Genomic DNA, 27,509 nt, shown 5'->3' on the forward strand with positions numbered 1-27,509 from the left:
GTGACGTTTCGGGTCGGGACCCTTACACTTTCTTGAGCAAGTCATAACAGAGTGGTCCCGTGACAAGATCTCGGTGCCTGGCTTCAAATCGCAGCCGCTGCAGCGGCCAGGTAAGTGCACCACGGCTGAGGAACAGAGCAAGCGGCAATCATGCCCACAGCCGCAAGTCCGCCCATAGTCAGTAATTCTGACTTAGTTTAACGGCAAACACAACAATAGACAATAGATGCAAGAGGAGGCCATTCGGCCCTTCGAGCCAGCATCGCCATTCAATGTGATCATGGCTGATCATTCTCGATCAGTACCCCGTTCCTGCCTTCTCCCCATACCCCCTGACTCCGCTATCCTTAAGAGCTCTATCTAGCTCTCTCTTGAATGCATTCAGAGAATTGGCCTCCACTGCCTTCCGAGGCAGAGAATTCCACAGATTTACAACTCTCTGAAAAAGTTTTTCCTCATCTCAGTTCTAAATGGCCTACCCCTTATTCTTAAACTGTAGCCCTTTGTTCTGGACTCCCCCAACATTGGGAACATGTTTCCTGCCTCTAACGTGTCCAACCCCTTAATAATCTTATACGATTCGATAACATCTCCTCTCATCCTTCTAAATTCCAGTGTATACAACGACGGGTTTGAACTGATAAAATAAAAAACTAACGCTGTTATTAGGGAAACATATTGGCATGAACAACGATTGACAGGTAGCGATGAAACCACGGTTGGGTTGAGGAAAGATCAGCGGCCGCAGTGGGTAAGATGCATAAATCACACGGGGATGGACCCCGAGCGGTGGGGCATATTTAGGCACCAATGTACGAGCCCGATGACCGGTTCAGACATCCACCTAAAACGTGCGTTAGTGCTCCTTCCTTAAGTTAGTGAGAGTTTCCATTACCGGGTTGGAGCAAAATAAAAGTTCCAAACGTCACCTATCCATGTACTCCAGGGATGCTGCCTGACCTCTTGAGTTAGTTCAGGCAGCATCTGGAGAGGGGACAGGCCACGTTTCGGGATCGACAGCCTCTTCACACTGATGGGGTAGTGGGAGAAAGCTGGTATTGAGAGGTGAGGGTAAGGAGCGCACGATTTGGAGTAGCGAGGGATAGGTTATGAGCAGAAAGAAATGGGTATCGGAGGCAAGGGTGGTGGAAAAAAACTGTGCGTGGAGCAGGGGGGAGGGCCAGTTTAGGGGTAGATAAGAAGGAAAGGTGGCAGTTTCTATGAACCCGGAAAATTCAATTCTCATGCCATTAGGTAGTGGCTACACAAGCAGAATATGAGATGCTCACTATAGACATAAAGTGCTGGAGTAACTCAATGGGTCAGGCAGCATCCCTGGAGAAAATGGATGGGTGGCGTTTCGGGTCGGGACCCTTCTTCAGACCCTCTGTATGAGTTGCTGTTCTTCACAGGGGCTACCCTGGGTGGACTGATGCGGCCCCACAGATCACAGATAGGAAAAGGTACGGCGTATTTGGAAAAATGTTAATTATGGAATCAAGTGGTTGAAGATTTTCTGGTTGGTCACCTTGCCATTGAGTCTCTGTCCCCCCATGTCATGGGAATCACCAGAGGCTCTCTGCAAAGCGGATCTGTCACAGCACAGGAACTGTCCCGTTTCCCCCACCCTACCTACCTTTCCTGTCCATATGTCTTTTAAATGTTATTGTGTCTGCCTCAACCACCTCTTCTGGCAGCTCGTTGCATATACCCACCACCCTCGGTTGTGTTTGGGTTACAGCTTATCCTGATGCACATCGATTTGTCAACAGATAAATAACTGATAACATTTTCTTCCCTGGAAGGAGGCCTCATTTTCTGGCCTTCCTTGATACCACAATCTCCAAAGGGAAATGTAGAACCGTTTATCACAAGCCTTTGTCGTTGATGATTTAGGCTTGACTAATCTTATTGAGAACAGATGATGCTTGCCCTTCACAACAACTAATGCCAACCATCTTAACTAATGCCACCACCCAGCTGGCAATGCCAACCATCTTAATCCAGCAATCTCTAGTGCTGTTCTCCAGTAACTCACGTAATGTTGTACAACGTTGCCTCTTACAAAGTTACTAAAGTGAGTAACACAGTCAAAGCACATTTAATAATAATAATAATTCATTACATTTATATAGCGCTTTTCTAAACACTCAAAGACGCTTTACAGGGTTTACTAAAACATAGAAAAGAAAGTAAATAGATAAATAAGTAAGCGAACAGAAAAGGAAAAATGACTTTCCCTATTGCAGTTAAGACTGTTCTTCGAGGCCAGTAAAAGTTTTATTACCATGTCGCTAACAAGCTTTTGTGTGAGATGCCATTTAAAAGTCCACATATGTGATATTTGCCGCCTATTTCTTATTTCTCACCACTTCCAAGTTTTTTTATATTTAGCCTGGTTCTCACTATTATTGATCCGATATGTTATACTCCCTCTGAGAAGTTTAAGTTGGTTCTTACGGAAGGCAGACGTAAAAATAATGCCACTTCTTTTTTTTTTTAATCAAAAATATTTATTCAAATATTAAAATAATATATACAATACAATAAAACCAAAACAGAACCCACCACCATAATACTATACAAACAAATATACCAATTGAAACTATTATACAATTATATTACAATCCCCATCCAGGATACATCCAACCACCCGCGGTGCCCAGCGGTCCCGGAGATCCTCCAGGATGCCCGTGGACGGCGCGTAGTCCCTCCCCGGTAAAGGGGTAGGCAGCTGGCTCGGGTAGAGCCCTTCCGCCTGGCGCCGCGAGTCGCGGATGGCCAGCTTGGCAATAATGCCACTTCAGCTGAGGAAGCTCCTTTTAACAGTCTGAAGAAGTTTCCCGACTCAGTTCATTCTCTTCACATCTGCTGGTGGACCCGCTGAGGTCCACAAATACGTTGGAACGAAGACTCAAGGCACCACAGATGCTGGAATCTTGAGCAAATCACAGTCTTTAATGGGAATGCAATACAGCTCTTGTGAGAAGGTGGAAGGTGGATTGTCCAACTGAGCCACGACTGAACGGAACCCTTTCTTGCAGTCTCATCTGGAAGCTTTCTTTATGGCCAGTGATGGCCAAGGCACCCACTCCCTTGGATTCAACGTCATTATGTCCTTTTCAGAAAACAATTTGGCTCAGGACTGTGTAGGAACTGCAGATGCTGGTTTACAACCCAGCAGCATGAAAGTTGATTTCCCTAATTTCGAGTAACCCCTGCATTCCCGCTCTACCCCCCCCCCCTTTTTCCACCTCAGCTGTCTTACCAGTTCCTCTGTTCGCATCGCTGCATCATTTCATTATCACCTCTTCTCCTGCCCACTTTGGGCCATTATGGGCTCCACCCTTGGTCGTCTGTTGCAGGCCCCGATTTGTTCTGGCCTTTACTTACCTTCAATTCCTCTCCCCTACTTTTAGTCTGAAGAACCCAACCCAAAACATCACATATTCCTTTTCTCCAGTGATGGTGCCTGTCCTGCTGAGTTACTCCAGCACTTTGTGTTTATCTTTGGCTCAGAACTTTCAGGATCGGTTGGTTGCTAATAGGCTGTCTGTGCTTCTGACTAAATCCCCCTTCTCATCATGACAATTGAACAACAATGCTCTCAGGACTAAATACTTACCAGGTCGTCTACATTCTCCCTCAAAATACCAAGCCAAAGGGGAAGAAGCCAATCTGGCTGGGAGCAATCTCCAGTCAACTATAGGCTGTTAGCAGCAGCAAACTCCTCTGGAATGGTGTGTGACTCAATGTCTTGGCCTACCATGCAACCAGAATGAGCAGCCATAAACAGGCACTTAATGAGCTGGGAACAGTTACATTGTCACGTGATAGGAGGGGATTGGGGTTGTGAATGCTTGAGGTGAAAAATGACATTAAACATTAATTGGGCGGTAGAGTGATGCAGCTGGTCGAGCTGCTGCCTCACAATGCCAGAGACCCGGGTTCAATCCTGACCTTGGATGCTGTCTGTGGAGTTTGCACGTTCTCCCCTGGATTTCCTCCAGATGCTTTGTTTTCCTACCACATCCCAAAAATGAGCAGGTTTGTAGGTTGATTGGCTGCTGTAAATTGTCCCTGGAGTGTAGGGAATGGATGAGAACCTGGCATAATACAGAACTGGTATGAACAGGTGATCAATGGTCGGCATAGAGTTGGTGGACCTAAGGACCAGTTTTCATGCTATATCCCGAAGTAATGACAGTTAGGCCAAAGACTTTGCGAGAATAATGTGTTCTCATTATAAAATGAATCACTGATCCACTTGGTTTTGTTTCTCTTTGCAAATAGTATACTAACTTATGGCAATAGGAAATTGAATTTCTGCTCCCACGATGTTCTAGGAATTGGAATTAAAATAATTGCTGGTAATTTAGCCCTGAGAGAAACACCAAAGACAAATCTAGAGACACAAGAAACTACAGATACTGGAATCTTGAGCACAACTGGAGTTAGACAAATGACAATAGGTGCAGGAGGAGGCCATTCGGCCCTTCGAGCCAGCACCGCCATTCAATGTGATCATGACTGATCAGTTGCTGGTGTAACTCAACGGGTCAGGCAACAGTGGGGAAGGGAATGGACAGGTGACATTTCAGGTCAGGACCCTGCTCTAGTTTGATTTATATTGAGCAAAATTGGCTTCCATCCAGTCTAAAAACGATTCCCTTCAATATTCTTTAATTCTATGGTCTTATGCCCATGACCAGTTCAGAGTATAACGCATAATATAATTATGCTTATAATTATAGGTATAATAGAACCAAGAGTAAAACATGTTTATTATCCAACTTCGCACCAACCCAGGACCACTTCAAACCAATTGTCCAATTTACATTTTAACAACACAAAACTCTGAGTTGGAAATTTTTTCATGTTAACCCACTCAACTTAAATTAAACACAATTGAAACAGGAAAAGAAACAGAGATAAAACAGGAGCCAAGGATCATAGAGTCATACAGCACTGAAACAGAGCCTTCAGCCCAAATTGTCCAGGCCAACCAAGATGCCCCAAATACACTAGTCCCACCTGCTTGCATTTCACCCATTGCACTTTAAACATTTCCTATCTTTGTACCTGTCCAAATACCTTTTAAATGTCGCTAAAGTACCTACCTCAACTACCTCCTCTGGCAGATTGGTCCATATACCCATCACCCTGTGCAGAAAAAGCTGCCCCTTGGGTTCCTATTAAATCTTTCCCCTCTCACCTAAACCTATGTCCCCTGGTTCTTGATTCTCGTACTCTGGGTAAAAGGCTCTGTGCATTTACCATATCTATTCCGCTCATGATCTTATACACCTCCATAAGATCACAACTCATCCTCCTGTGCTCCAAGGAATAAAGTCCTCGCCTACTCAACCTCTCAATAACATCATAGAGTATGGGAGACTGTGGGAAGTATTTTGACAAATCATTAATCATGATTGTGTTGACTGGCAGAGCTTACTCGATGGGCTGAATGGCATACTTTTGCCTCTGCTAATTTCCATGAACATGTTTGTAAAAAGTCAGTTATCCATTCTTATAAATGCAATAACAAAGGTGGAAATACTTAGCAAGTGAGACAGCACCTATGGAAATAATAATATAAGGGGTGTTTCAGGCTTGAGATAGGAATATAATTATGGTTAAAACTGAGCTCTTATTTCTATTTCCACAGGTTCCACAATGCAAGTGCTTACAATTTTTATAATTTCAGATTTCCAGCATCTGGAATATTTTGGGGTTTTTTGTATCAAGTTGCAAAGGCCACACTTTCACGACACAAGGCAACATTCTTGCACTAGATAAATACATTTTATTTAATATTTTTTTCTGACAAAGCAAAGAAAATGAAAACTCATACATTTTCAATTCTTCCATTTTACCTATTTTTGAAATGTAATAAAAAAGTATAAAACAGGCACTTGCAACAGAAGAAACATTAGCTTACTAAAATATTTTTAAAAATAATTCTATTAAAGTCCTTCAATTTAATAGCAAATGAGATATATATCTGCATATATAAATAAGATGTGCAGTATTTACAAAACTATACAAGAGCTCTAAGAAGAAAAACTGTAATAAGCAGAGCATAGAAATAATCAAAATTAAAGAAGTGCTTGAGAGGCCATTTACAGTCAATCTACAGCCATCACTTTTCATTTCATTCAGAGCCTCTAGAAACCATGAAACATTTGCTATAGTTTTCTTTTGCATAGGAGCCTCGGTAACATGAAAACAGTCATTTTAAACTTGCGCATCACACAAGTTTTGACTTCTCTTTTTTAAAAAAAATCCAATAAAACAAGTCTTTTGGAATTTCATTCTCTCTTTATCTCCAGTTTCTTGCTCCGGGGAACGAGGAACACATTGCCGTCAGTCGTCTGCTGTAGTGAGTATTCAGATGGAGAGTAGGGATTGCCATCTTCATCTCTCAACATGCTAAAAACCTCGTGGTACAGGTTGTTCAGCTGCTGCTTGAGATGGAGGAGGTTTTTGGCATGCTCCCCCTTTTCTTGGAGAAGATCCTCTTTCTCATCCTTAAGCTGATTCATATCATCTTCGAGACCCACAATATTTTCCAGTTTACGCTTGCGGCAATTCTGGGCCGCAACCTTGTTTTTGCCGCGGCGGCGGATGTCACGAATGAGGGCCAGCTGAGCCTCGTTCAGCTGGTACTTGGAAACCATTTCATTGAAATCATCGACGGGAAGGTTAATGATCTTTCTGATGGAGAAAGGGACATTGAGTGATTTGGCCCGTTGCTCATCTCGACTGAGCCGAGCTTCCATGCGTCTGGAATGCTTGTCTTTGACAAAGGGGGATTTACTGTGGCCAGGGCTCACTGGCTGGTCATCCTTTGGTTCTTTCGTGTAACGGTTGAGGCTAGAATTTGTCTGCACTAGATCAAGAGAGGGTGCCTGATAGTGGCCATCGTTTTGGAAATGCATTGGGTACATCTCTGCAAATTCTGGCTGTACACAGCCAGGGCTGCTTTCCATCTCATCCACCTCAGAGTCACTATAACCTTGGGATGGATCTCCACAAATGGACGATTGCACTGAATTACCTGGCGAGGTTCCACTGGGACTCGGGGTCATGGACAAGCCCGAGTCAGAATCCAGAACCTCAGGCACATTTGATGGCTCCATACAGTCAGGTTCTTTATCCACCTTCAAGTGAGAGATGTTGATTTGTTCAAGAAGGGAATCGTCCAGAATGCTGGTGAGGGACTCGTTCATGTTGATACCCTGGTAAATATTGCCGTTCCTCTGGTCATTCAGAGGCGTGGAGAAAAGCTGATCACTGAAAGGACTGTGGCCATATGAAAGGTTCATGACATCAGAGGCATTTGTTTTGAGTGGGTGGAGTGTGGGGCTTGCGGGTGGCATTATTTCTTCAAAGAGGGAGAGGAGGCTGGTGTTGGCACCAGCCACATGGTGACCTGGCAGATTTGTGCTGAAGTTAAAGGTGTCATTTGGCATCTCAGAAGGTGTGTTCTTGGAAGTATATCCTGCAGATCCAGTACTAGTGATGTTATCATTCTGCATGTACAGACACTATAGCAGAAAAAGAACACACACAAATATATCAGAAAACATCAACAAACAACCTCACCTCTTTACATTGATTTTATGAGGCAAGCAAGAGATTTTCTAAATTTACTATGGCATAAGACATGATAGGGCTATTAGATTCATAGAGCGTGGAAACTGGCCCTTTGGTCCAACTTGCCCACATTGACCAACATGTACCATCTACACTGGTTCCACCTGCCTGCATTTGGCCCATATTCCTCTAAACCTGTCCTATCCATGTACTGGTCTTATTGTTTCTTAACCGTTGCAATAGTCCCTGCCTCAACCATCTCCTCTAATAGCTCATTCCATACATCCACCACCTTGTGTGTGAAAAAAATACCCCTCAGATTCCTATTAAATCTTTCCCCATTCACCATAAACCTATATCCTCTAGTTCTCGATTCCCCTACTCTGGGCAAGAGACTGTGTGTCTACACAGTCTATTCGATTGTATACACCTCTTTTTTTATAACCCTTCCTTGTATTGTATTTAGATAAATAAAAACATAGAAATCTGAAGACATTTCTTTGCCTTGAGATAGACACAAATTGCTGGAGTAACTCAGCAGGCCAGGCAGTAACTCTGGATACGTGACATTTTCCTCTCCACTTTCCAGAGATGCTGCCTGACCTGCTGAGTTTCTCCAGCACTTTGTGTCTATCGTTGGAATAAATCAGCATCTGCCGTTCTTTGTTTCTACTTGCTTTGCCTTGAGATTGATTTTAACTCTACAATATAGGTTGCTAAAACAATACAAAATTGATGCATTTGTAAATGAGAATAAAGATGGAAAAGAAAAGAAACCAATCTCTACTGCTTAATATTTAGTTAACAAGATATTTCTGAAGGCAGATATACACAATACATATGTGATGTTTAGCTACTTTTAATGGAAATATTTGTCCAGGAACAAATGTGGAAAACAAGGATGTTCTCAAATAAACACCTCCTGTTCAGTTAGTATATGATACTAAAAATATAATAAATGTTGTGTTAGAATCTTTTAGAAGATTCCAAGGTTGCTAATTTGGGGCAGTTGCCGCTTTAAGGGGCTGAAACTTTCTATGAACATTTTAAAACAAAATCTAAGTTTTCAACAAGTGCAAAAGAGAGGCAGTCAAATACCAATGCAACTTTACTGTACTGGAAAGTTTTCACAGATCAATTCAGCATTATGAATGTCTGCACTGAGATTCAATCTCAAACTGAAAAGACGTAAAACTAAAAATTAATCTGGAAAACCTCTTGTGCACACACGATCCTTTTCCTCTAATTATATTTACTTAGACATCATTAATTTGGGATGGGCCAGTGTGAACTCTCCATATCAAATGTCATTTGTGTAAATTTGATGAAACATACTTCATCTTCGCAATCTCTCCCAAAATAATATATCTTCTCAAGTGTAATAACTATACTTAAATTGTACGGCATGTTGTATGATTAAATCCTCCAAACCAAAAAGAAGATAAACCCTGAAATATAAAAGCTTTTATTGTTTAAATGCCCACGTATTTTCGTTTAAACACATGCACTAAGACTCAAATTAAGGTCACATAATATGCAAGTGAAGGAAAAAGTAAATGGAGCTGGATCTTGAATGTCAGATTAATATCATCAGAGACAATGGCAGTGTTTGTTCAGTGGACAAACAGTATATTACAGGTCTGAAATTCTTTGGGTGTTTATTACATCCATGCTGCCTCTGTATTAAGTGTTGAATTCAGCTATTGTATTTACCTGAAGCTCCGGGATTGAGAGCAGTTCTTGCCAGGTTTGTTCCAAATCCTCCAGAGAGTTTGTTTCAGGTGTTGTGGATGAAAGGTTTGAAGTAGCAGTTTGTTGAGCTTGGTAAGGAGCCATCGACTGTGAACTGGTTTGAGCAGGAACTGGAACGGGAGGCTCAAGTGCAACTGTATGAGACTAGAAACAATATTTTTTCTTATTAAAAACACTTCGTAAGCTGCTACCCAACCCTTATCGTAAACTCTACATTTCCTGGGCTGTATTGCAAATATCTTTGAGGAACTATTTTGGTTCCCTGAATCTCAACAGTTACATTTCCTCATTGAAGCTATCAAATATGTTTACGATGATGACAAGAATAGATAGTTCAACAAAACTAGTATTACAGTTAAGGTTTTGCAAAAAAAAAGAATCAAACAGGTAATTAGTATACTTGATTTCCAAAACTGCTGAAGTTTAAATAAGGCCGGTTTTAAAACAACAGCTAAAATCTCATGCCTTGCAACTAGAGAAATTGTTTAAAAAAAATAAATCATTCATATCAAAGTAAAGCATTAGGAGTTGAACAGACACTTTTCTGAGGTGTGAGTTTGGTTGGTAGAAAGGGCTCACCTCTATTCCCTCTACAAATGGGAACGATTCCGCAAGGAGCTGCATACATTCATCAAACGACAAAGCTTCATCATCTCTCTCTGCTGTCTTTACAATCTGAATTCGTATTGGTTCGGCAGCATAATAAAAAAATTAAATGGAAGAGAACAGAAAAATTATTAGAGTAATTTTTATGAAATCGTTTATTATAATACATACTCCTACGTGTATTAAGGTAGAAATTTATATAAGCATTTGATACGTTTATAAATCAGTCTTTAGAAATCTGTTGTTGGAGCACAGAGCAGCTCCAAAAGCTTGTGTCATTCTCCTTTTTGGGCTGTAAAAAATGGATTTACCTGCGCAGATTCCGAGATTCCTCCTGGGATTTTGGCTTCACTCTGCTTTGCCGGCCGGATTGCGACAAATTCGCCCGTCTCTTCATCTAACTGCAGCTGGGCCAGTAGAGCGCTCTCACGTTCCTTCTGCAACCGTTCTTGTTTTTCCTTCTCAAGTTTCTTCTGTTTCTCTAGTTCGTGCTCCTTTTGTCTGTAGCTATAATCAAAATCTTCACGGACAACACCGAGATCTATGTCCTGCCTCCACAGGATGTCAATTAAATCTAGGTTCTGTATTAAGACAAAAGGAAAACACTCGTTCAATTAGCAACAGTCCAGTGGATGTGTCACATACATCATCAAGTGGCGGCAAGGGTTAAGTATTTCCACCGATCTAAAGATTAGGTGGAAATGGTTAAACCAGTTCCAAGTATCACACCTCTAATATTTACTGCTATAGCTAGTTCATTATTCACACTAGTAATCATGTTTCAGCTAGGTTAAAATGTTGGCTTCTTAGCAGAAAGAAAATACCGAGTGCTAAATAGTGCAGCAGAGTTTGAAATATGCAGGCTCTTAAACAAAACTGAGTGGTGCTCGGATAAGCATCAGAGGGCCAAAGGACTCCAGTTTAGTTTAGTTTAGAGATACAGCGCGGAAAGAGGCCCTTTGGCCCACCGTCCATCCTGACCAGCAATCACCCCGTACACTAGCATTATCCTATGCACACTAGGGACAATTTACAATTTTACCGAAGCCAATTAACCAATAATCCTCTGGAGTGTGAGAGGAAGCTGGAGCACCCGGAGAAAACCCACGTGGTCACAGAGAGAATGTACAAACACCGTACAGACAGCACCCATAGTCAGGATTGAACCTGGGTCTCTGGCGCTGTAAGGCAGTAACTCTACCACTGCGCCACCATGTCGCCCTGTTATTGCAGGTTAAAGGACATCTATAAACAAGCTGAAGTTTCACTGAAAAGTAATTTTTTTCAACGGTATCACATTCAGGAATTAGGTTCCCATGTTTGGGGATTAAGTTTGGTTTCATGACTGAATTTTATTTTTTCTCAACAATCCATACACTTCTGTTAGCCATACTTCATTCAGTTAACAATATTTAAAATGAAGATGGGATTTTTTTTGTGGTCAAAATTTTGACTCCAGGATTTCACAGTTATTGGAAGGAATGAACCAGATAGCTATTAGTTTTAAGATTACATTTAAGTATAAACTTAAGTATAAATTAAAGTGCAGCACAGTGGTGCAGCTGGTAGAGCTGCTGCCTCACAGCACCACAGACCCAGGTTCGATCCCGACTGCTCGTGCAATCTGGATGGAGTTTGCAGGTTCTCCCTGTTACCATGTGGGTTTTCTCCGGGTGCTCCGGTTTCCTCCCACATCCCAAGGACATGTGGGTTTGTAGGTTAATTCACCTCTGTAACTTGCCCCTAGTGTGGTGGGGAGAAGATGCGAAAGAGGGATAACACAGAACTGGTGTGAACAGTGGATCGATGTAATGGTGTGGACTTGGTGGGCTGAAGGGTCTGTTTCCATGCTGTGATTTTTCCAATCAAATTCAATTTAATCAAAGAGCAAAGGACAATTGTGAAATAATACCAGAAAATAATTGGTTCCCTTGTCTGAGTTTGGTTAAACATTTTTGAGTCATACAGTGTGGAAACAGGCTCTTTGACACAACTTGCCCACACCGACCAATATGCCCCATCTACACTAGTCCCACCTGCCTGCATTTGGCCCATATCCCTCCAAACCTATCCAATCCAATGCATTGGACTAAATGCTTCTTAAACGTTGCGATGGTACCTGCCTCAACTACCTCCTCTGTCAGCGCATTCCATGCACACACACCACCCTTTGTGTAAAATAAGTTACTCCTCGCGTTCTTATTAAATCTCGACCCCCACCCCCCCCCCACCTCCCCCCCCCCCACCTCCCCTTAAATCTATGTCCTCGGGTTCTCGATTCCCCTACTCTGGGCAAAAGACACTAATTTTCGAATTCATTTTCATGAGAGCAGATACTTAGTGAAATGGAATATGAAGCACTACAATTTCATATTGGTCACAATACATTTGGTCTTTTAAAGGTACTCCCTAAACAGCCAACCAAATATTCTTTCATAACAAAAAAATATTTTTGTGGAAAAAAAAGCTGCCGACACCAGATAGAATTTCAAAACTGGCACATGAACGAGCTCCAATACTTGATCTGGCATGCAAGTGCTGCAATTACCTTATTAATATTTGAGATGAATAGGGTATTCTATTTTGAGGGAGAGCAGGCAGGTATTCCTGGAATATAAAAGCTGCCTTTGTCGGTTGCCAACAAGGTAACCAGAAATACCTTCTCGTTTAATGTTTGGTGAGCATTTCAGTTACTGTTTAATTTCGCGGCAACAGCTTATTATAAAACTATTGGGATGGGATCGGAAACATTGTGTTAAATAAATTAAGTGCCGACGAGAAACAATTACAAAGGACAGTTTTAATAAAAGATGTATAATTTACAGATAGGGGAACTCCATTCCTCAGAAAGTAATTTAATACTCTTGCACAAACATTGCCGTTTACGGCTAAAGGGAAACAAGAGACAATTCATGCATTATGAAAACCTGAACAGAAGGCATCTTCATTTCCATGATTACTCAACGCAATTGCATCATCTTACTGGAACTGAAGCTCTGGTCTGACTGCAAGGGCTGTGCACAGGGAAAATAAATACCTGCTCAATCCTGTCACCACAAGAATGAGCTGCTTTGAGGAAGCATAGAGGAAGAAATTGGAGAAAAAAATAATAGATACCTCTTCGGCATGCATTTCAATTTAAACGATGCTATCAAAAGATTGTATAAGGACTACTCCTATTTGTGCAGTTTAGTTTAGAGATACAGCACAGAAACAGGCCCTTTGGCCCACCGAGTCCACGCCAACCAACGATCCCAGCACATGAACACACTAGAGACAATATAAATTTTACCAAGCCAATTAACCTACAAATCTGTACATCTTTGGAATGTGGGAGGAAGCTCCTGGAGAAAAGCCACGTAGATCACAGGAGAACATACAAATTCCATACAGACAGCACCCATGGTCAGGATCAAACCCGGGTCTCTGGTGCTGTAAGGCAGCAACTCTACCGCTGCGCCACCGTGCCGCCCTTCAACCAACCCAGTTCCTTTGTGATATAGGTCAGGTGACCTTGCTCCGTGCCTCTGCCACTTATTTGTAAGCCAGCCACAGAATATGTGACAGCAACTCTGAGATTAATTAGCCTTTAATTCTTGTACTTTCCCAGATGTCATACGAGGAACAAACAATGGTATTTGTGGCTCTGATACGGAGAACCATGGCTGAGTTAGTTGGTCATTAAGTTCCCACTACTGTGACATTTTTGTACAACTTCAATACCTAATTTGGAACGTGTTTAGCATTTTTGTTGCTATTTTTCTACTTTTTATTCCAAGTGATGATCAACATTCAGAAACAAGCCAATGCCTATTCAAAAACAGACTTTTAATGAACCCAAGGAGTGTCTTCCCTAATAACAAGGTGTTAGGAAGGCAGAAAGAAATTGCTTAATATTCCTCTGTAATTTTCTATTATGCAATTAAACGAAACTGAGTTTGAGTTTAGATTATTGTCACGTGTACCGAGGTACCGTGAAAAGCTTTTGTTGCGTGCTAACCAGTCAGCGGATAGACAATACACGATTACAATCGAGCCATCCCCAGTCTATTGATCTCTAGAATACCTTGCTACACAAATCAAACATTTCCTGAGTCACCTTAACCCTTTGCTTCATACACAACAACATACTGGATTGGACCCAAGGTCTCAAGCAATTTATGGAAACTTAAGACTTTGAGAACAATGGAAAACTCTGGGTTATCAAACTTGTGTCTGGACTCCAGCCCTTTACTAATGCAGGCTGCAATTGGTGAATGATGGCATGGCATGGGAAAACATGGGGTGTGTTGTGTTTGTTCTGGCAGAAGCCTACACCTGAGGAATCACAGGGTCAGCTCCTGGCAGAGACCCATAGGTATAGTTTTCTCTTCTTCGTAACATTAGACAAAGGTATGGAAGCAGCCCACGCATGTAAGCTGACAACACCCTGCTCACTCTCAAAACCCTTCTCCGCCTATTCATTAGTACGATACCATCAGATTGCTTAATCTTGGACAGGCCAAAATTTAACTCCTGACACAACAATGGAAAACCAAAACTTTCAAATCCTCTTCATAAACTCCATACCGTCTCACCAACATCCATTGAATTTACATTAAATTGATATTTGCTATTTATGCGACATGATATTTGCTGCACGCCAACTCCAGGAAAAATGCCAAGAGCAGCACAGCGACCTGTTCGTGACCTTCGTCGATCTGACAAAGGCCTCCGACACTGTCAGCAGAGATGGCTTGTGGAAGATAATGCAGAAGTTTGGCTATCCCAGCAAGTTCATCACGATTGTCTGGCAGTTCCATGACGGCATGATGGTGAAAGTACTAGATGATGGAGACGAGGCGGAAGCCTTTCCAGTGACAAACGGCGTGAAGCAAGGTTGTGTTCTTGCCCCTACACTCTTCTGCATGGTCTTCTCTGCCATGCTGACTGATGCCTTCCGTGACTGCCAGGATGGAATACACATCAGGTATAGGACTGACAGCAGGCTGTTCAACCTCGGGCGCCTGCAAGCTGTTACAAAGGTGAAGGAGACCATCATCAGAGATTTCTTGTTTGCTGATGACTGTGCCCTCAATGCCAGCACAGAGCAGAAGATGCAGCATGAAATGGATTGCTTCTCACAGGCCTGTGACAACTTTGGTCTCTCCATTAGCACCAAAAGGTCTGAAGTTATGTACCAGCCCGCACCTGGAAAGCCCTACCAGGAACCACACATCACGGTGAAGGGTCAGAATCTACAGGCAGTTGGCAGCTTTACCTATCTGGGCAGTACACTCTTGCGTGTGGTGAACATTGACGCTGAGGTCAACAACAGGATTGCCAAGGCCAGCGCTGCCTTTGGGCAACTCAGTAGAATGTTTGGGAGCAGAGAGGACTCAGCCTTACCACCAAGCTGAAGGTCTACCGTGCAGAGGTACTCACCACTCTTCTCTATGCCAGTGAGACCTAGACTGTCTACAGCAGACATGCCAAACAGCTCAACCACTTTCACTTGAGCTGCCTACGCAGACTCCTGCCTACGCAGCACTTGGGAGTCTCTTGCTCTGGACCATCCAACCTGGCGTAGCAAGCTCACCACAGGAGCCCATGCAGCAGAGAACAGATGCACTGCAGAGGCCCAGAGGAAACGCACCGTGCGCAAGCCCCGGGCTACCTCCACTTCCACTGCAGCACCCATCCACTTGTGTCCTACGTGTGGGCGTGCCTTCTGGGCCCGGATTGGCCTCACCAGTCACTTCCGGACCCACAGTCACCAATCCTCCAACTGAAAGTGAAGTCATGGTCACCTTCGAACCCGAAGGACGAACAACAACAAATTGCGCTAAAACAAGTGTGAACTGCAAGCAGCAATATTTCTGACCTTGTATCCTTTTCATTACAAACAATTCCTCTTTCCTCTTCTTCAACTTAATAGATCACCAATCTTTCCTTACCTGTCCATAACTTAAACCTTGCTGGAGGAGGCAGGTACTATCACAACATTTAAAAAACCATTTGGACCCGTACATGGATAAGATAGGTTTAGAGGGATATGGACCAAATGCAGGCAGATGAGACTCGTGTAGAGGGGGCATGTTCTATGACTCCTACTTTAGTCACCCTTGACTCTTACTTTAACACTGTCCTAGTATTCTTCCAATCTACTATGCCCTTTAAAGTCCATATGGCCTTAAACTCCACTTCTCAACCTTATCCACATCACACTGGGCCTTAACAGCCAGATGTGACCCAGCCATAAATTTAAAGAACTCATCGTTGTATTTCATTCCGTCCGTGGCTTTGCCAAGGACCACGTTGAGACATGAAACAAAGCATGCCCACACCCCGGCCTAAGATCCCATCTCCATTTATAATAGGTTAAAATACACTAACGCCAACATTTACATGCTTATTTTATATACCAATAGATTGGTCTTGAGGTGACTGACACTAGTACGAGGCTTGCGATACCTGGGTTTTGTTAGTAAAAGCCTCAAATGAAATCATTAATTACACTATTTCCACTGTTTTTCTTCAAAGCAACTGAGTTAGTTGGTTCTATTCAGTTCTATTCAGCCTATTTTTCCATGATCTGTGTGTTATCCTTGTTATAGAGAAAGGGATATGTGATGCATGCCAAAAAGAGAGACCAAAACTCGACCCAGTACTCATTTATTTATTTTATGTAACTTATGCACTGCATTCATTCTGTTATATTTTTTACTTTACAAATATTTCTGGCTGCCTTATTTGGTTTTGATTCCACTGCACGGTTATGCAACCCTGAAAATCTCAGACTTTTTGGTTCGAAAATGTCAACTTTTTACAGCTTTGACGTTCAGGGATTTTGGGATTGCAGAAGTGACGCAAGGTTGTGTGAATTTGTTCATCAAAAGAAATTGCACAAGAAATGCTACGGAAATTCATCTTGTGATCCACCCTCCCAACCACATCCCATGGTCACCAAAATCAATTACTAAATTGCGTTATGGAGAATGTTAAAGTAATTTGTTAAAGGTTGTAATCCTTTATTCAAAAAGTCTGGTTGTGTGAAATTGAAGTCAACTGAAGTAACGTCAAAGTTGGTGCAAGGAAGGGTATTTAAAATTTCATTTATAGGTATACCAACCTCACTTGGAGAAGATAAGGCAGATGGGATGTAACTGGAATTTGTGCAAACGGATAGCATGCCAAACACACAGTAAAGATGAGCAGCATTAACATATTTTACATCATGTTTATACAAGGAAAGTAGAAATCTGACAATAACTATGATTTGTGATTTTAAAAGTTCATGTATTTAGAATAATGCCCGTGGGTCATTATCTTAGGCATATCTCTCCTCCTCTCATGTCCTTTAAACCTAAACAGAGTCATTGAGCTGCACAGCATAGAGTTGTATATTAATTTGCACATTTAAAGTTCCTGAGAATAAAAGAAGTGGCAGATGATGAACATTTGATACAAAAACCCCCCAGAAAATGCTGGTGATGGGGAGAGACTGCAATATTTTCCAGATTTGTTTTGAAGTTCCTTTAAAGTGGAGGTTTTTTTTCTGGCAGTTTCAATGTTTTAATCAATTTGGATTCTCTAATTAAACATAATGTCCTAATGAACAAAGATATGACAAATAGCTGACTGTTTTGTAGAGCACATCTATTCAACCGTCTAGGGCAGTGGTGTCCAAACTGTGGCCCGTGGGCCATATCCGGCCCACCACGTGATTTTATCCGGCCCGCAGCAAGCACGTTCCGTGCTGCAGGTTCTGTGTTAGTGTGGGAGCTTTTATTTTAAAGCGGCCTATATGAAGGGTGATTTATTGTCACGTGCATCACACGCGCACGAGTCACCACCATATTTTGGCGCTGATTACAAAAAGTCCAAAGTCGGGCCCGCTCGCTGGATGTATTGGAGCTGCTCCCGATTCAGGCGAGCCCCAGGCTGCTGCAGGGCCTCCTCCGTCGCCCTAGACTGACTCGGCCTGTCGATCGACGTCCCTCTCCTCGCCCGACCGACCGCCTGTGTGTCCCGGGGGAAATGCCTTCTGCAGCCGACCTTGCAGGCGCTGGAGGCATTACCCCTCTCCTACTGGCCCCCTCATCGTGTCCGTCGTCGCCAGCGGCTCCCTCCTCCTCGGTTCTCCGGTCTTCAGGGCCGATGTCGGCAGTTTCCAAACTTACACGTCAGGTAAACTATCAAGTTGAGGGTTTGTATGCAGCTGCCGACTTAATAATAATTTTATATTTTAATGATTTCTTAGCGGAATGCCCACCCGTGAGTCACTGCGATGGTGACACACATGTGGTCACTCCGCCTTTACATCATATGATATTTCTATACTGTCTGCATGCCCACTGGTGGTCACTGTATTTTTTCTGTTTTATAAATAATTGTATACCTACGGTATATGTAAATTCCAATACTTCAAGCTCTTTAAAAAAATTGAATATTATTTATTTGTTGCCATATAAACCTCATTAAATTTATAAAACTGACATTTCTTTATTTTTTCCTACAGCCCGCAAAAATATGCCAAATGCATCAGCCCTCATGCTGAAAAGCTTGGAGGCTCCTGGTCTAGGGTGACCCTGAGCTTCCCTTGCCAGTCACTTTAGTTGCCCCTCCCACTTCCATTCCGACCTGCCTCTGGTTATCTGCATTATTCCAACAGGTTCCAAAGTAAACATGAGGAACAGCACCTTGTTGCTTCTGGACACGTTGATTGCAGCCTTGAGGAATCAATGTTGAATGCAGCAATATCTTACTTTTTTTCTGTTTGTATCAGTTCTACTGCAAGATGCCTCATCTGTAACATTAACTGTTTCTCTCTCCACACAAATACCTCCACCTAAGTGATTCAAGCAATTTATGTTTTTATTTCAGATTTCCAGCATTTGGTTTTAGAAATTTCAAGCAACAATTAAAGCTAAACAGAGATAAACAATTGAAAGTCTAAAGGTGTTCTCATCTGACTGCAGTGCTAGAATTTTTGCACCAGTATGTTCATAACTACGCTAGGCTTGGATCAGTAACAGCACACAAATCTGGAGTTCTTGGACCACTTCAGATAGATCAGCTACAAGTTAGATTGACATTTCAGTATGTTACGGGAGGGTGTGTGTTCAATGGTCAGTAATACGATCCTCCAGATTAGACACCGTGCAAACACCTTGTGTAGGAAGGAACTGCAGATGCTGGTTTACACTGAAGATGGACACAAAATGCTCGAGTAACTTAGCAGGTCAGGCAGCATGTCTGGAGAAAAGAAATAGGTGACATTTCGGGTCAAGACCCTTCTTCAGACACCTTGTGGGTCTGAGCAGAAAGATGTAAAAAAGAGAATCATATTTAAAGCGTGGCACGATATTCTTGGGCAATCAGTGTCCTTCCACATCGCCAATAACAAATATGATCAGGGTATTTATTGCTGTCTGGAGAAAATTTGCTTTATAAAGTCGGCATACTTCCATACTTTAATATCAGTGTTTAGGATATCGAGAGATCTAAAATGATGCAAGTACACTCGGTGGTCGGCTTGTAGATTGGAACAAGTCTTCTTTGCAAATCACAGCTGGTGGAGTTTCACTTTCAGCCACAAAGAGTGGTCTCATACTATATGAAAGTCATGCCTTTCTGTCCACTCAACTCCACCTAGTTTTTCCTGCAACTTCCTTTTTCATTTCAACTTTCCCGATATCCTAAACACTGATATTAAAGTAGGGCGGCACGGTAGCGCAGCGGTAGAGTTGCTGCTTTACAGCGAATGCAGCGCCGGAGACTCAGGTTCGATCCTGACTACGGGTGCTGCACTGTAAGGAGTTTGTACGTTCTCCCCGTGACCTGCGTGGGTTTTCTCCGAGATCTTCGGTTTTCTCCCACACTCCAAAGACGTACGGGTATGTAGGTTAATTGGCTGGGTAAATGTAAAAATTGTCCCTAGTGGGTGTAGGATAGTGTTAATGTGCGGGGATCACTGGGCGGCACGGACTTGGAGGGCCGAAAAGGCCTGTTTCCGGCTGTATATATATGATATGATCACCAACTGGATGACTCCCTTCATCCATATGAAAGACTCTAGTGTTACCAAGGAGTGGGCGGGGTTGCATTCCTAGAAAACGGTACATATTGCCATTTCCTTGGTGCAAAGCTGCACGTCTCTCGAAACAAATACATTTTGTGTTGATTATTTACTATTTGCCCACATTGGTTCTGTAAGAGTAAATATTATTCTGTATCTCAATTATTTGGGTAGCGGTTTGCGAATTCTGTAGGAACCCAAGTGGCAACCTTTTCTTTTACACAAAGGGTGGCAGGTATATGGAATGAGCTGCTAGAGAAGGTAGTTGAGGAAGGTACTATCACAAGGGCTAAACGCAGGCAGGTGGGACGTGTAGATGGGACATGTTGGGCTGAAGAGCCTGTTTCCATACTTTTTGAGTGAAGGTCCACAAGATGAATTGCCATAACACAGGACTTCCTTGTCTAGATGACTATTAAAGTTGTCTGCTTCTATTCCACTTTCTAAAATATGTCTTTCAAAAGTCTTTTGAAATTCCCAAGATGCTCTGAATGGGTTCAGATTTAAACATTCAGTGTAAATGACAGTTCCCCAATGTCTGAAAGTATTGTGGTCCAACAGATAAATTCGTGTCGGGTGGCCACCATATTTTTAGAGTGCAGACTAAGCAAGGGGCCAGTGGGACAACGGTGGAGTTGCTGCCTTACAGTGCCAAAGACCCAGGGTCGTTCCTGACAACAGGTGCTGTCTGTACGGAGTTTTATGTTCTCCCTGTGACCGCGTGGGTTTCTTCGGGTGCTCCAGTTTCCTCCCACATTTCAATGACCTACAGGTTTGTAGGTGAATTGGCTTCTGTAAATTGTCCCTTGTGTGTAGGATAGTGCTAGTATATGTGGTGATCGCTGGTCGATGCAGACTCAGTGGGCTGAAGGGCCTACTTCCACTGTAAACTAAAGTAAGGACCGTCAGCCTTCATTTTAATGGCTAGTAAATAGAGGTGAGAAGAAGCAGGGTCACAAAATGAAACAAGGAATTGCAGACACTGGTTTACCAAGGAAAAACACAAAATGCTGGAGGAGTCTAAAGAAGGGCTCCCACCTGAAACACCACCTATCCATGTTCTCTAGGGATGCTGCCTGACCTGCTGAGTTACTCCAGCACTTTGGGTAGATGTTATGAAAATCTGCAGAGGTATTGGAATAACAAGTTTGTCTCTAAAGTACTGCAAGGCCTGACTCTGACCTTTCAACGGTACACCTCTTCAGCAGAAATAAACATAGAAGACAATTGTAAATGAACGATGGGCAAGGCAGCAAGTTCGGTGAAAATATTTCAGGCAAATAATCAGTGGTCAGGGTCATTTTCTAAATAATTTATGTACTGAACAGGTTTTCTTCTTTTGCTGGAACATGGATCCAAATTTTACTTCAACTATGCTTCACTTTGGAGTTATGTTTTTTTCCTTCCATTTCAACACGCGCACACTCCCACCATCAACGACTCCACTACTTTTAATCCTCCTCTTCAATTATGGAATTAAAAACATTTTTATAATTCTGCTGCGATCCTAAATTTTCCTCGTCCCAATATTCAAACTTGGGCTTCATTGAGATTGTTAGTGTTGGTAAAATGATCTATTCACTTGTTCAGTGCCTAGCCTTTATTTGAACCTTTAATAACGTACTATGACAAACAAATAAAATCATTTTGCAGATAGATTACAAAATCCACCTCAATTATAGCTTTCTGAAAAAAGGATTAATCTAATTACGAAGATAAACACAAAAAGCTGGAGTAAATCAGTGGGACAGGCAGCATCTCTGGACAGAAGAAATGGGTGATGTTTCGGGTCAAGAACCTTCTTCAGACTGGGTGCCTGTCCCGCTGAGTTACTCCAGCTTTTGTGTCTATCTTCAGTTTAAACCAGCATCTGCTGTTCTTTCCCATAAATTTCATCTAATTACGAGTCCCTGTTAAAGGAAGTAACCAACACTCATTCAGTATCACCAACCACAAACTACAGAAGATGTATAAAAAAGTAAAAAGGTACGCAGTATGTTGGATGATGTGCATTTTCTTACTTCATTCAGATTTATCATGCTGGTCTCACAATATGGATGGTATCCTCTGACAGTTAAAAGATTTGCATCAAAATGCTATCAAAACTTATCATATAACTGACAGGAGACTGAACTGGCTAGAAGATTTTTTTCTCCAGAAAAGTGTTGAGGTAATATCATTAATGTCTGAGATTTGACATGGGGGATGCGGAAAAAGATGTTTCAACTTGTAGTGGTCTAAAACCAAAATAGAGCTCTTAAGGATAGCGGAGTGAGGGGGTATGGGGAGAAGGCAGGAACGGGGTACTGATTGAGAGTGATCAGCCATGATCGCATTGAATGGCGGTACTGGCTCGAAGGGCTGAATGGCCTACTCCTGCACCTATTGTCTATTGTCAAAAGTCCTACAGATAGAAGAATTATAAATCCAGAATTTAGAACATGTCTCTAGTCAGAATTATTAGAATATGGAGTTGTATTAATATACCCAGATGCATTAATATACCCAGATACCCAGATAAAGGTGTAGAAGCAGAGAGTGAACTGATTGGCCTGTTTTTGTGCAAAAAATATATATAATCATGCAATAACGCCAGAAAAATGATGGAGGATAAAAGGACAGTGCATCTATTAGTATCTGACATTATTTTTTGGTTGATGATCTCTGTTCTATCCCCATAGAACATGCTCCCCGTGAGGATTTTCAACATTTTATTTTCGTTTCCAGCATCGGCATTTTTTTTTTCATTTTTAATTCAAAGTATATTGTGATTTTTGCTATAAATAAGCAGGCTCATGCACCAGACCATACTTCATGTGTCACAATGTGCGGTAAACAAAAACAAACAATACATCACGCAAAAATAATCTTTTTCACCATGGATACTAGGTTGTTAAATATTTAAGTAGATTTCATGCCAATACACATGATTTATGAAACAACTTGCCCAATTCTTCAATGAAAAGTAAAATATCCACTTTTCATACATTGAAGCAGGTCAATTGTTGTGAGGGGAAGTAGACAAAAAATGAAGTACAAGCAGAGCTGAACGACAAGTAGAATGGTAGACGCACAGAACTGACTTCAATCTTTATCCGAAAACATCTGTATCAGATTACAACTATGAATAACATTACAGGTACAGCCATTTGGTAGAGGTAGATATTAAAAATGCAGTGCTCAAAAGCAGAACAGTGGAAGGAATGAAGAGACACACACACAAATGGTGAAAAGTATGTAATATGATTTGACATTAAAAAGATATTTGCTTACGTGCAGGAAGTGATATTAACACTAGACAGATGACTAGAGTATAGCAGTTGGGAGGTCATGTTGCAGTTGTATAAGATGTTCTTGAGGCCACATCTAGAGTACTGTATTCAGTTCTGGGCACCGTGTTATAGGAAAGATGTTATCAAGCTGGAAATGGTACAGAGAAGATTTACGAGGATGTTGCCGGGACTAGAGAGCTTGAACTATAGGGAGAGGTTGAGTAGGCTGGGACTCTGTTCCTTGGCGCGCAGGAGGATGAGGGGTGATCTTACAGAGGTGTATAAGATCATGAGAGGGATAGATCGGGTAGATGCATAAAGTCTGTTGCCCAGAGTAGGTGAATCGAGGACCAGAGGACATAGGATTAAGGTAAAGGGGAAAAGATTTAATAGAAATCTGAGGGGTAACTTTTTCACACAAAGGGTGGTGGATGAATGGAACATGCTGCCAGAGGAGGTAGTTGAGGCAGGGACTATCCCAACATTTAAGAAACAGTTAAACAGGCACATGGAAAGGACAGATTTGGATGGATATGGACCAAATGCTGGCAGGTGGGACTCGTGTAGCTGGGACATGTTGGCCCGTGTGGGCAAGCTGAGCCACTGTATCACTCTATGACTATAAGAGATAGTCAGAAATTCAAGACATTTACATAACGTGCAGTAGATATGGTATGTCCACTTGTGGGTAACACAGAAAAGAAAAACAGGCAGGTGATAAGATACCTGTGTCACTGAAATGTCAACCACCCTCCATTTCAGCTGTTCTAACACTAAAATATTTTTTGCTCATTTATTTTTAGTCCAATTTTCTTTCATTAATATATCTCCAGCCACTGTTTTCTGCTTAAAACATTTTTCTTCCCCTCGAAGATACATGGATAATTGTTTTCACTCTCCTTTCACCTTAATTGGTTCTTTTTTTAAATGAAGTTCACTTGCAATATATTTTAGATCAGTTTCTTCCCTTGGCAGAAAACACATATCATTATCACACCCAAAGATTATGCCACTGCACAAACATATACCAATACAGTGTAAGCTAACTCCTAGCATAACAAGACACTCAAAAGACTTAAAGACCAAAATTAACAATTACATTCAAGATATCTCAAAGCACATTTTAAAAGACCTTATCTGCTGGAAAGGGAACATGTATTTGAAAAATTGGAGTTTCAATAAGAGAAGGATCCTGACCCAAAACATCACCTATCCATTCCTACCTGACCCGCTGAGTTAATCCAGCACTTTCATTAAGTTTGTTTTTTGCCTGGTGTTTCAAAATTATCACACTTGACTGCATGCTTGCAAGATTAATCAGAGGCCCACAATATAAATGTAATTGCAAAATTCACTTTAAAGAGATCTTTTCAGTTTTTGTGCAATCTGGATACATATCTGAGAGAAAAGCAACAGGCCAGAGACAAATATTAGATTACAAAGATCTCATGTCACAGAATGAATTCCAAAACATTTTAACAATACTGGACACCTATTTAAGTGATGCATTTAAAATGAAGATAGAGGAATAAAAGGCCGAGCTTCATTAATGAGGTATTCTCAACTTGCCAGTTAACCCACTTGGAACTTCTCCAATAGATAAGCTGAGAACACCTCTTTACAGCTATGTCTGTTGCAAAGTCCAGGTTATATCTGCATTTTGACCCAAATGGCAAGCACGCTACGACTGGATTCAATCCCAAAGATACTAGAGGAGCAAGATGGACCACTCTGTTAAAATCACCTATACTGAGGTGTAGTACTCAAAGGAGCGTAACATCCGCCATTTTAGTAAGTAAAACCCGTCATTCGCTATGCCTCTCGTAGTGTAATCAGTGTTTTGGGAGAGCAGTATGTGTGATGATACCATAAAAATGCAGAATATATCTCATCTATCAATTCAGATTTTTTGTTATTTTTCTTTTTAAATGTTTCTGCAAGTTTCTGCCTACTAAAATGGCATCATGACATGCTACGGTTTTTAGGGTCGAGTGGTCTATCTTGCTCTGCTCTATTATCTTTGCTCAATCCTTACATTAAAAGCGAGAAGGGAAATGGACATTCGGCATGCTTCCCACTTCCTGATTACTATTCAGTAGTCATTGTGGAAAAATAAAATGAGGTTGCATTTTTAGGATAATAAATGAAGACAAAGAAAGAAGATAATCTATGGCATTGTGTCCATGTAAGCACTGGGAAAGAATGGAGCGTTCTGAGTAATTAGCCCAAATATTCCACATCACAGGCACTATTGAAGATAGACACGAAATGCTGGAGTAACACAGCATTCTCTATCTTTGATTAAAACCAGCATCTGCAGTTCTTTCCTACACATTTTGTCTTCTTCACAGGAGTGATTATTTAAACATTCTTCAACAGCTATTTTTTTTCTCACAATAATATGTGATTTTTTTTTTTTAATCCTTAAAAAATTGGTCAGAGAGGTAAGTTTAAAGAACACTGAAAAATAGATAAGGTGCAGAAGTTCAAGGATGAAATGTCAGAGGTCGGGGTCCAAGAAAGTGCAGCCACTTCTGTTGGATGAAACAAAGTTGGGTTGCATAAGAGTGGAATTGGAGGAATACTGGCATCTCTGGGGAGAAGGAATGTGTGACGTTTCAGATTGAGGCCCTTCTTCAGTCCTGTGAAGAATCTGGGAATAATTATATGAAAGGTAATATGTTAATTCAAAGTGGTTGTGCATGAAGCCATTGTATTCAAGTTTGACTGGACCTTTAATCCGCAATCCTCACATGGTTCTATCTATCTCCATGCCAACATGAAAACACGCCCAATATATAGGTTTCATATTTACAAAACCGCAAGATAAGATCCTCCCCTAACAATCGGCTGCACCCATTGTACGAGAAGGCATATATTACTAGAACGATTAATCTTGTATTTCTCCATTAAAGTACAGAATGCACCAGCCCAGACAAGAACAGTAAAACTCCAGATGGAACTGGTAACCAAGTGCTGGCATTAAATGGACACACCTGACTAGATGCCTAGGAGGGATAGTTAAATGTCAGTGGATGATTGACTACCCATTAAGTGCCCCAGACAATTTTTCTTTCGGTTGAAATCAATGGATGTGGAGATATGGTGGTGGTGCAGCAGTTAAACTACTGCACAATTAATCCAGAGTTCACCCAATAACCAGAGAACTGGAATCCAAGCCCTACCGTGGCAGTGATGCAAATTTCTGTATTTTTTAAAATTAATTTGGGGTGGCACGGTGGCGCAGCGGTAGAGCTGCTGCCTTACAGTGGCAGAGACCCGGGTTTGATCCTGACTACGGGTGTTTGTATGGAGTTTGCACATTCTCCCTGTGAATGTGTGGGCTTTCTCCAGGTTCTCCAATTTCCTCCCACACTCCAAAGACAGACAGGTTTGTAGGTTAATTGTCTTCGGTAAAATTGTACATCGCAGTGGGCCAAAGGGTCTGTTTCCACGCTGTATCTCTAAAGTGTAAAAAAAGTCTAATTGAAAGATACAGCATGGAAACAAGCCTTTTGGCCCACTGAATCCACAGCCACCATCAATCACCTGTTCACAGTAGTTCTATGTTATCCCACTTTCGCATCCATTCCACACACATTAGGGGTAATTTACAAAGACCAATTAATCTAAAAACCCGCATGTCTTTGGGAAGTGGGAGGAAACCTCAGCACCCGAAGGAAACCCTTTTCAGTCACAGGGAGAACTTGCAAACTCCACACAGACGGTATCCGGACATACTTGCAGACAGACATAAGATCAAATCCAATCTGTGACGTTGTGAGAACCAGCTCTACCAGGACCAATCACACTAGGTTCGCCACTATTTTTCAGGGAAGGCAATGGGACATTTTTGCCTGGTTTGATGATTATGTGACTCCTGACCTATCAAGGGGCTCATATCCTATGGAGTGGCTTGGTAGCCATTCAGTTGTGCCTGTGCTGCCCCTGGTGAGCCTGCTCTGCCCTAGCAGCTGCGGCTTGCCTGCAGTCCGTTTGTCTTTGGTGTTTTTGGTCTTAATTGTAGTGTTTAGATATGATGATGTTTTTTTGTGGTTGTGTGTTATGTGGGGGGGAACTGTAAAATTGTCTCTTCCGAACGGAGACGCGACCTTTGTTTCTGGGTCGTGTCTCCGTTTCCGCTGCGGCCTACCACCGGCCATGCACCTGGATCTGGCGGCCTCCACCTGGGACCACCTGGGCTGTGGTTCGCAGAGCCC

General features: G+C 42.0%; 1 protein-coding gene across 1 annotated transcript in view; it reads right to left on the reverse strand.

Annotated features, from left to right (window-relative positions):
* Positions 1-3,830: 3,830 nt before the first annotated feature.
* nfe2l2a (nfe2 like bZIP transcription factor 2a) overlaps positions 3,831-27,509 on the reverse strand; it is a 38,504-nt gene continuing 14,825 nt past the window's right edge. Inside the window, exons 2-5 of the mRNA XM_078403996.1 lie at positions 10,269-10,538; positions 9,931-10,026; positions 9,313-9,495; positions 3,831-7,550 (exon numbers count right to left, since the gene is read on the reverse strand). Coding sequence (XP_078260122.1) covers positions 6,312-7,550; positions 9,313-9,495; positions 9,931-10,026; positions 10,269-10,538 — 1,788 coding nt within the window. The 3' untranslated portion in view covers positions 3,831-6,311. The remainder of the gene's footprint in view (positions 7,551-9,312; positions 9,496-9,930; positions 10,027-10,268; positions 10,539-27,509) is intronic.

The sequence above is a fragment of the Rhinoraja longicauda genome, chromosome 8, assembly GCF_053455715.1.
Source record: "Rhinoraja longicauda isolate Sanriku21f chromosome 8, sRhiLon1.1, whole genome shotgun sequence".
Lineage (NCBI taxonomy): Eukaryota > Metazoa > Chordata > Chondrichthyes > Rajiformes > Arhynchobatidae > Rhinoraja > Rhinoraja longicauda.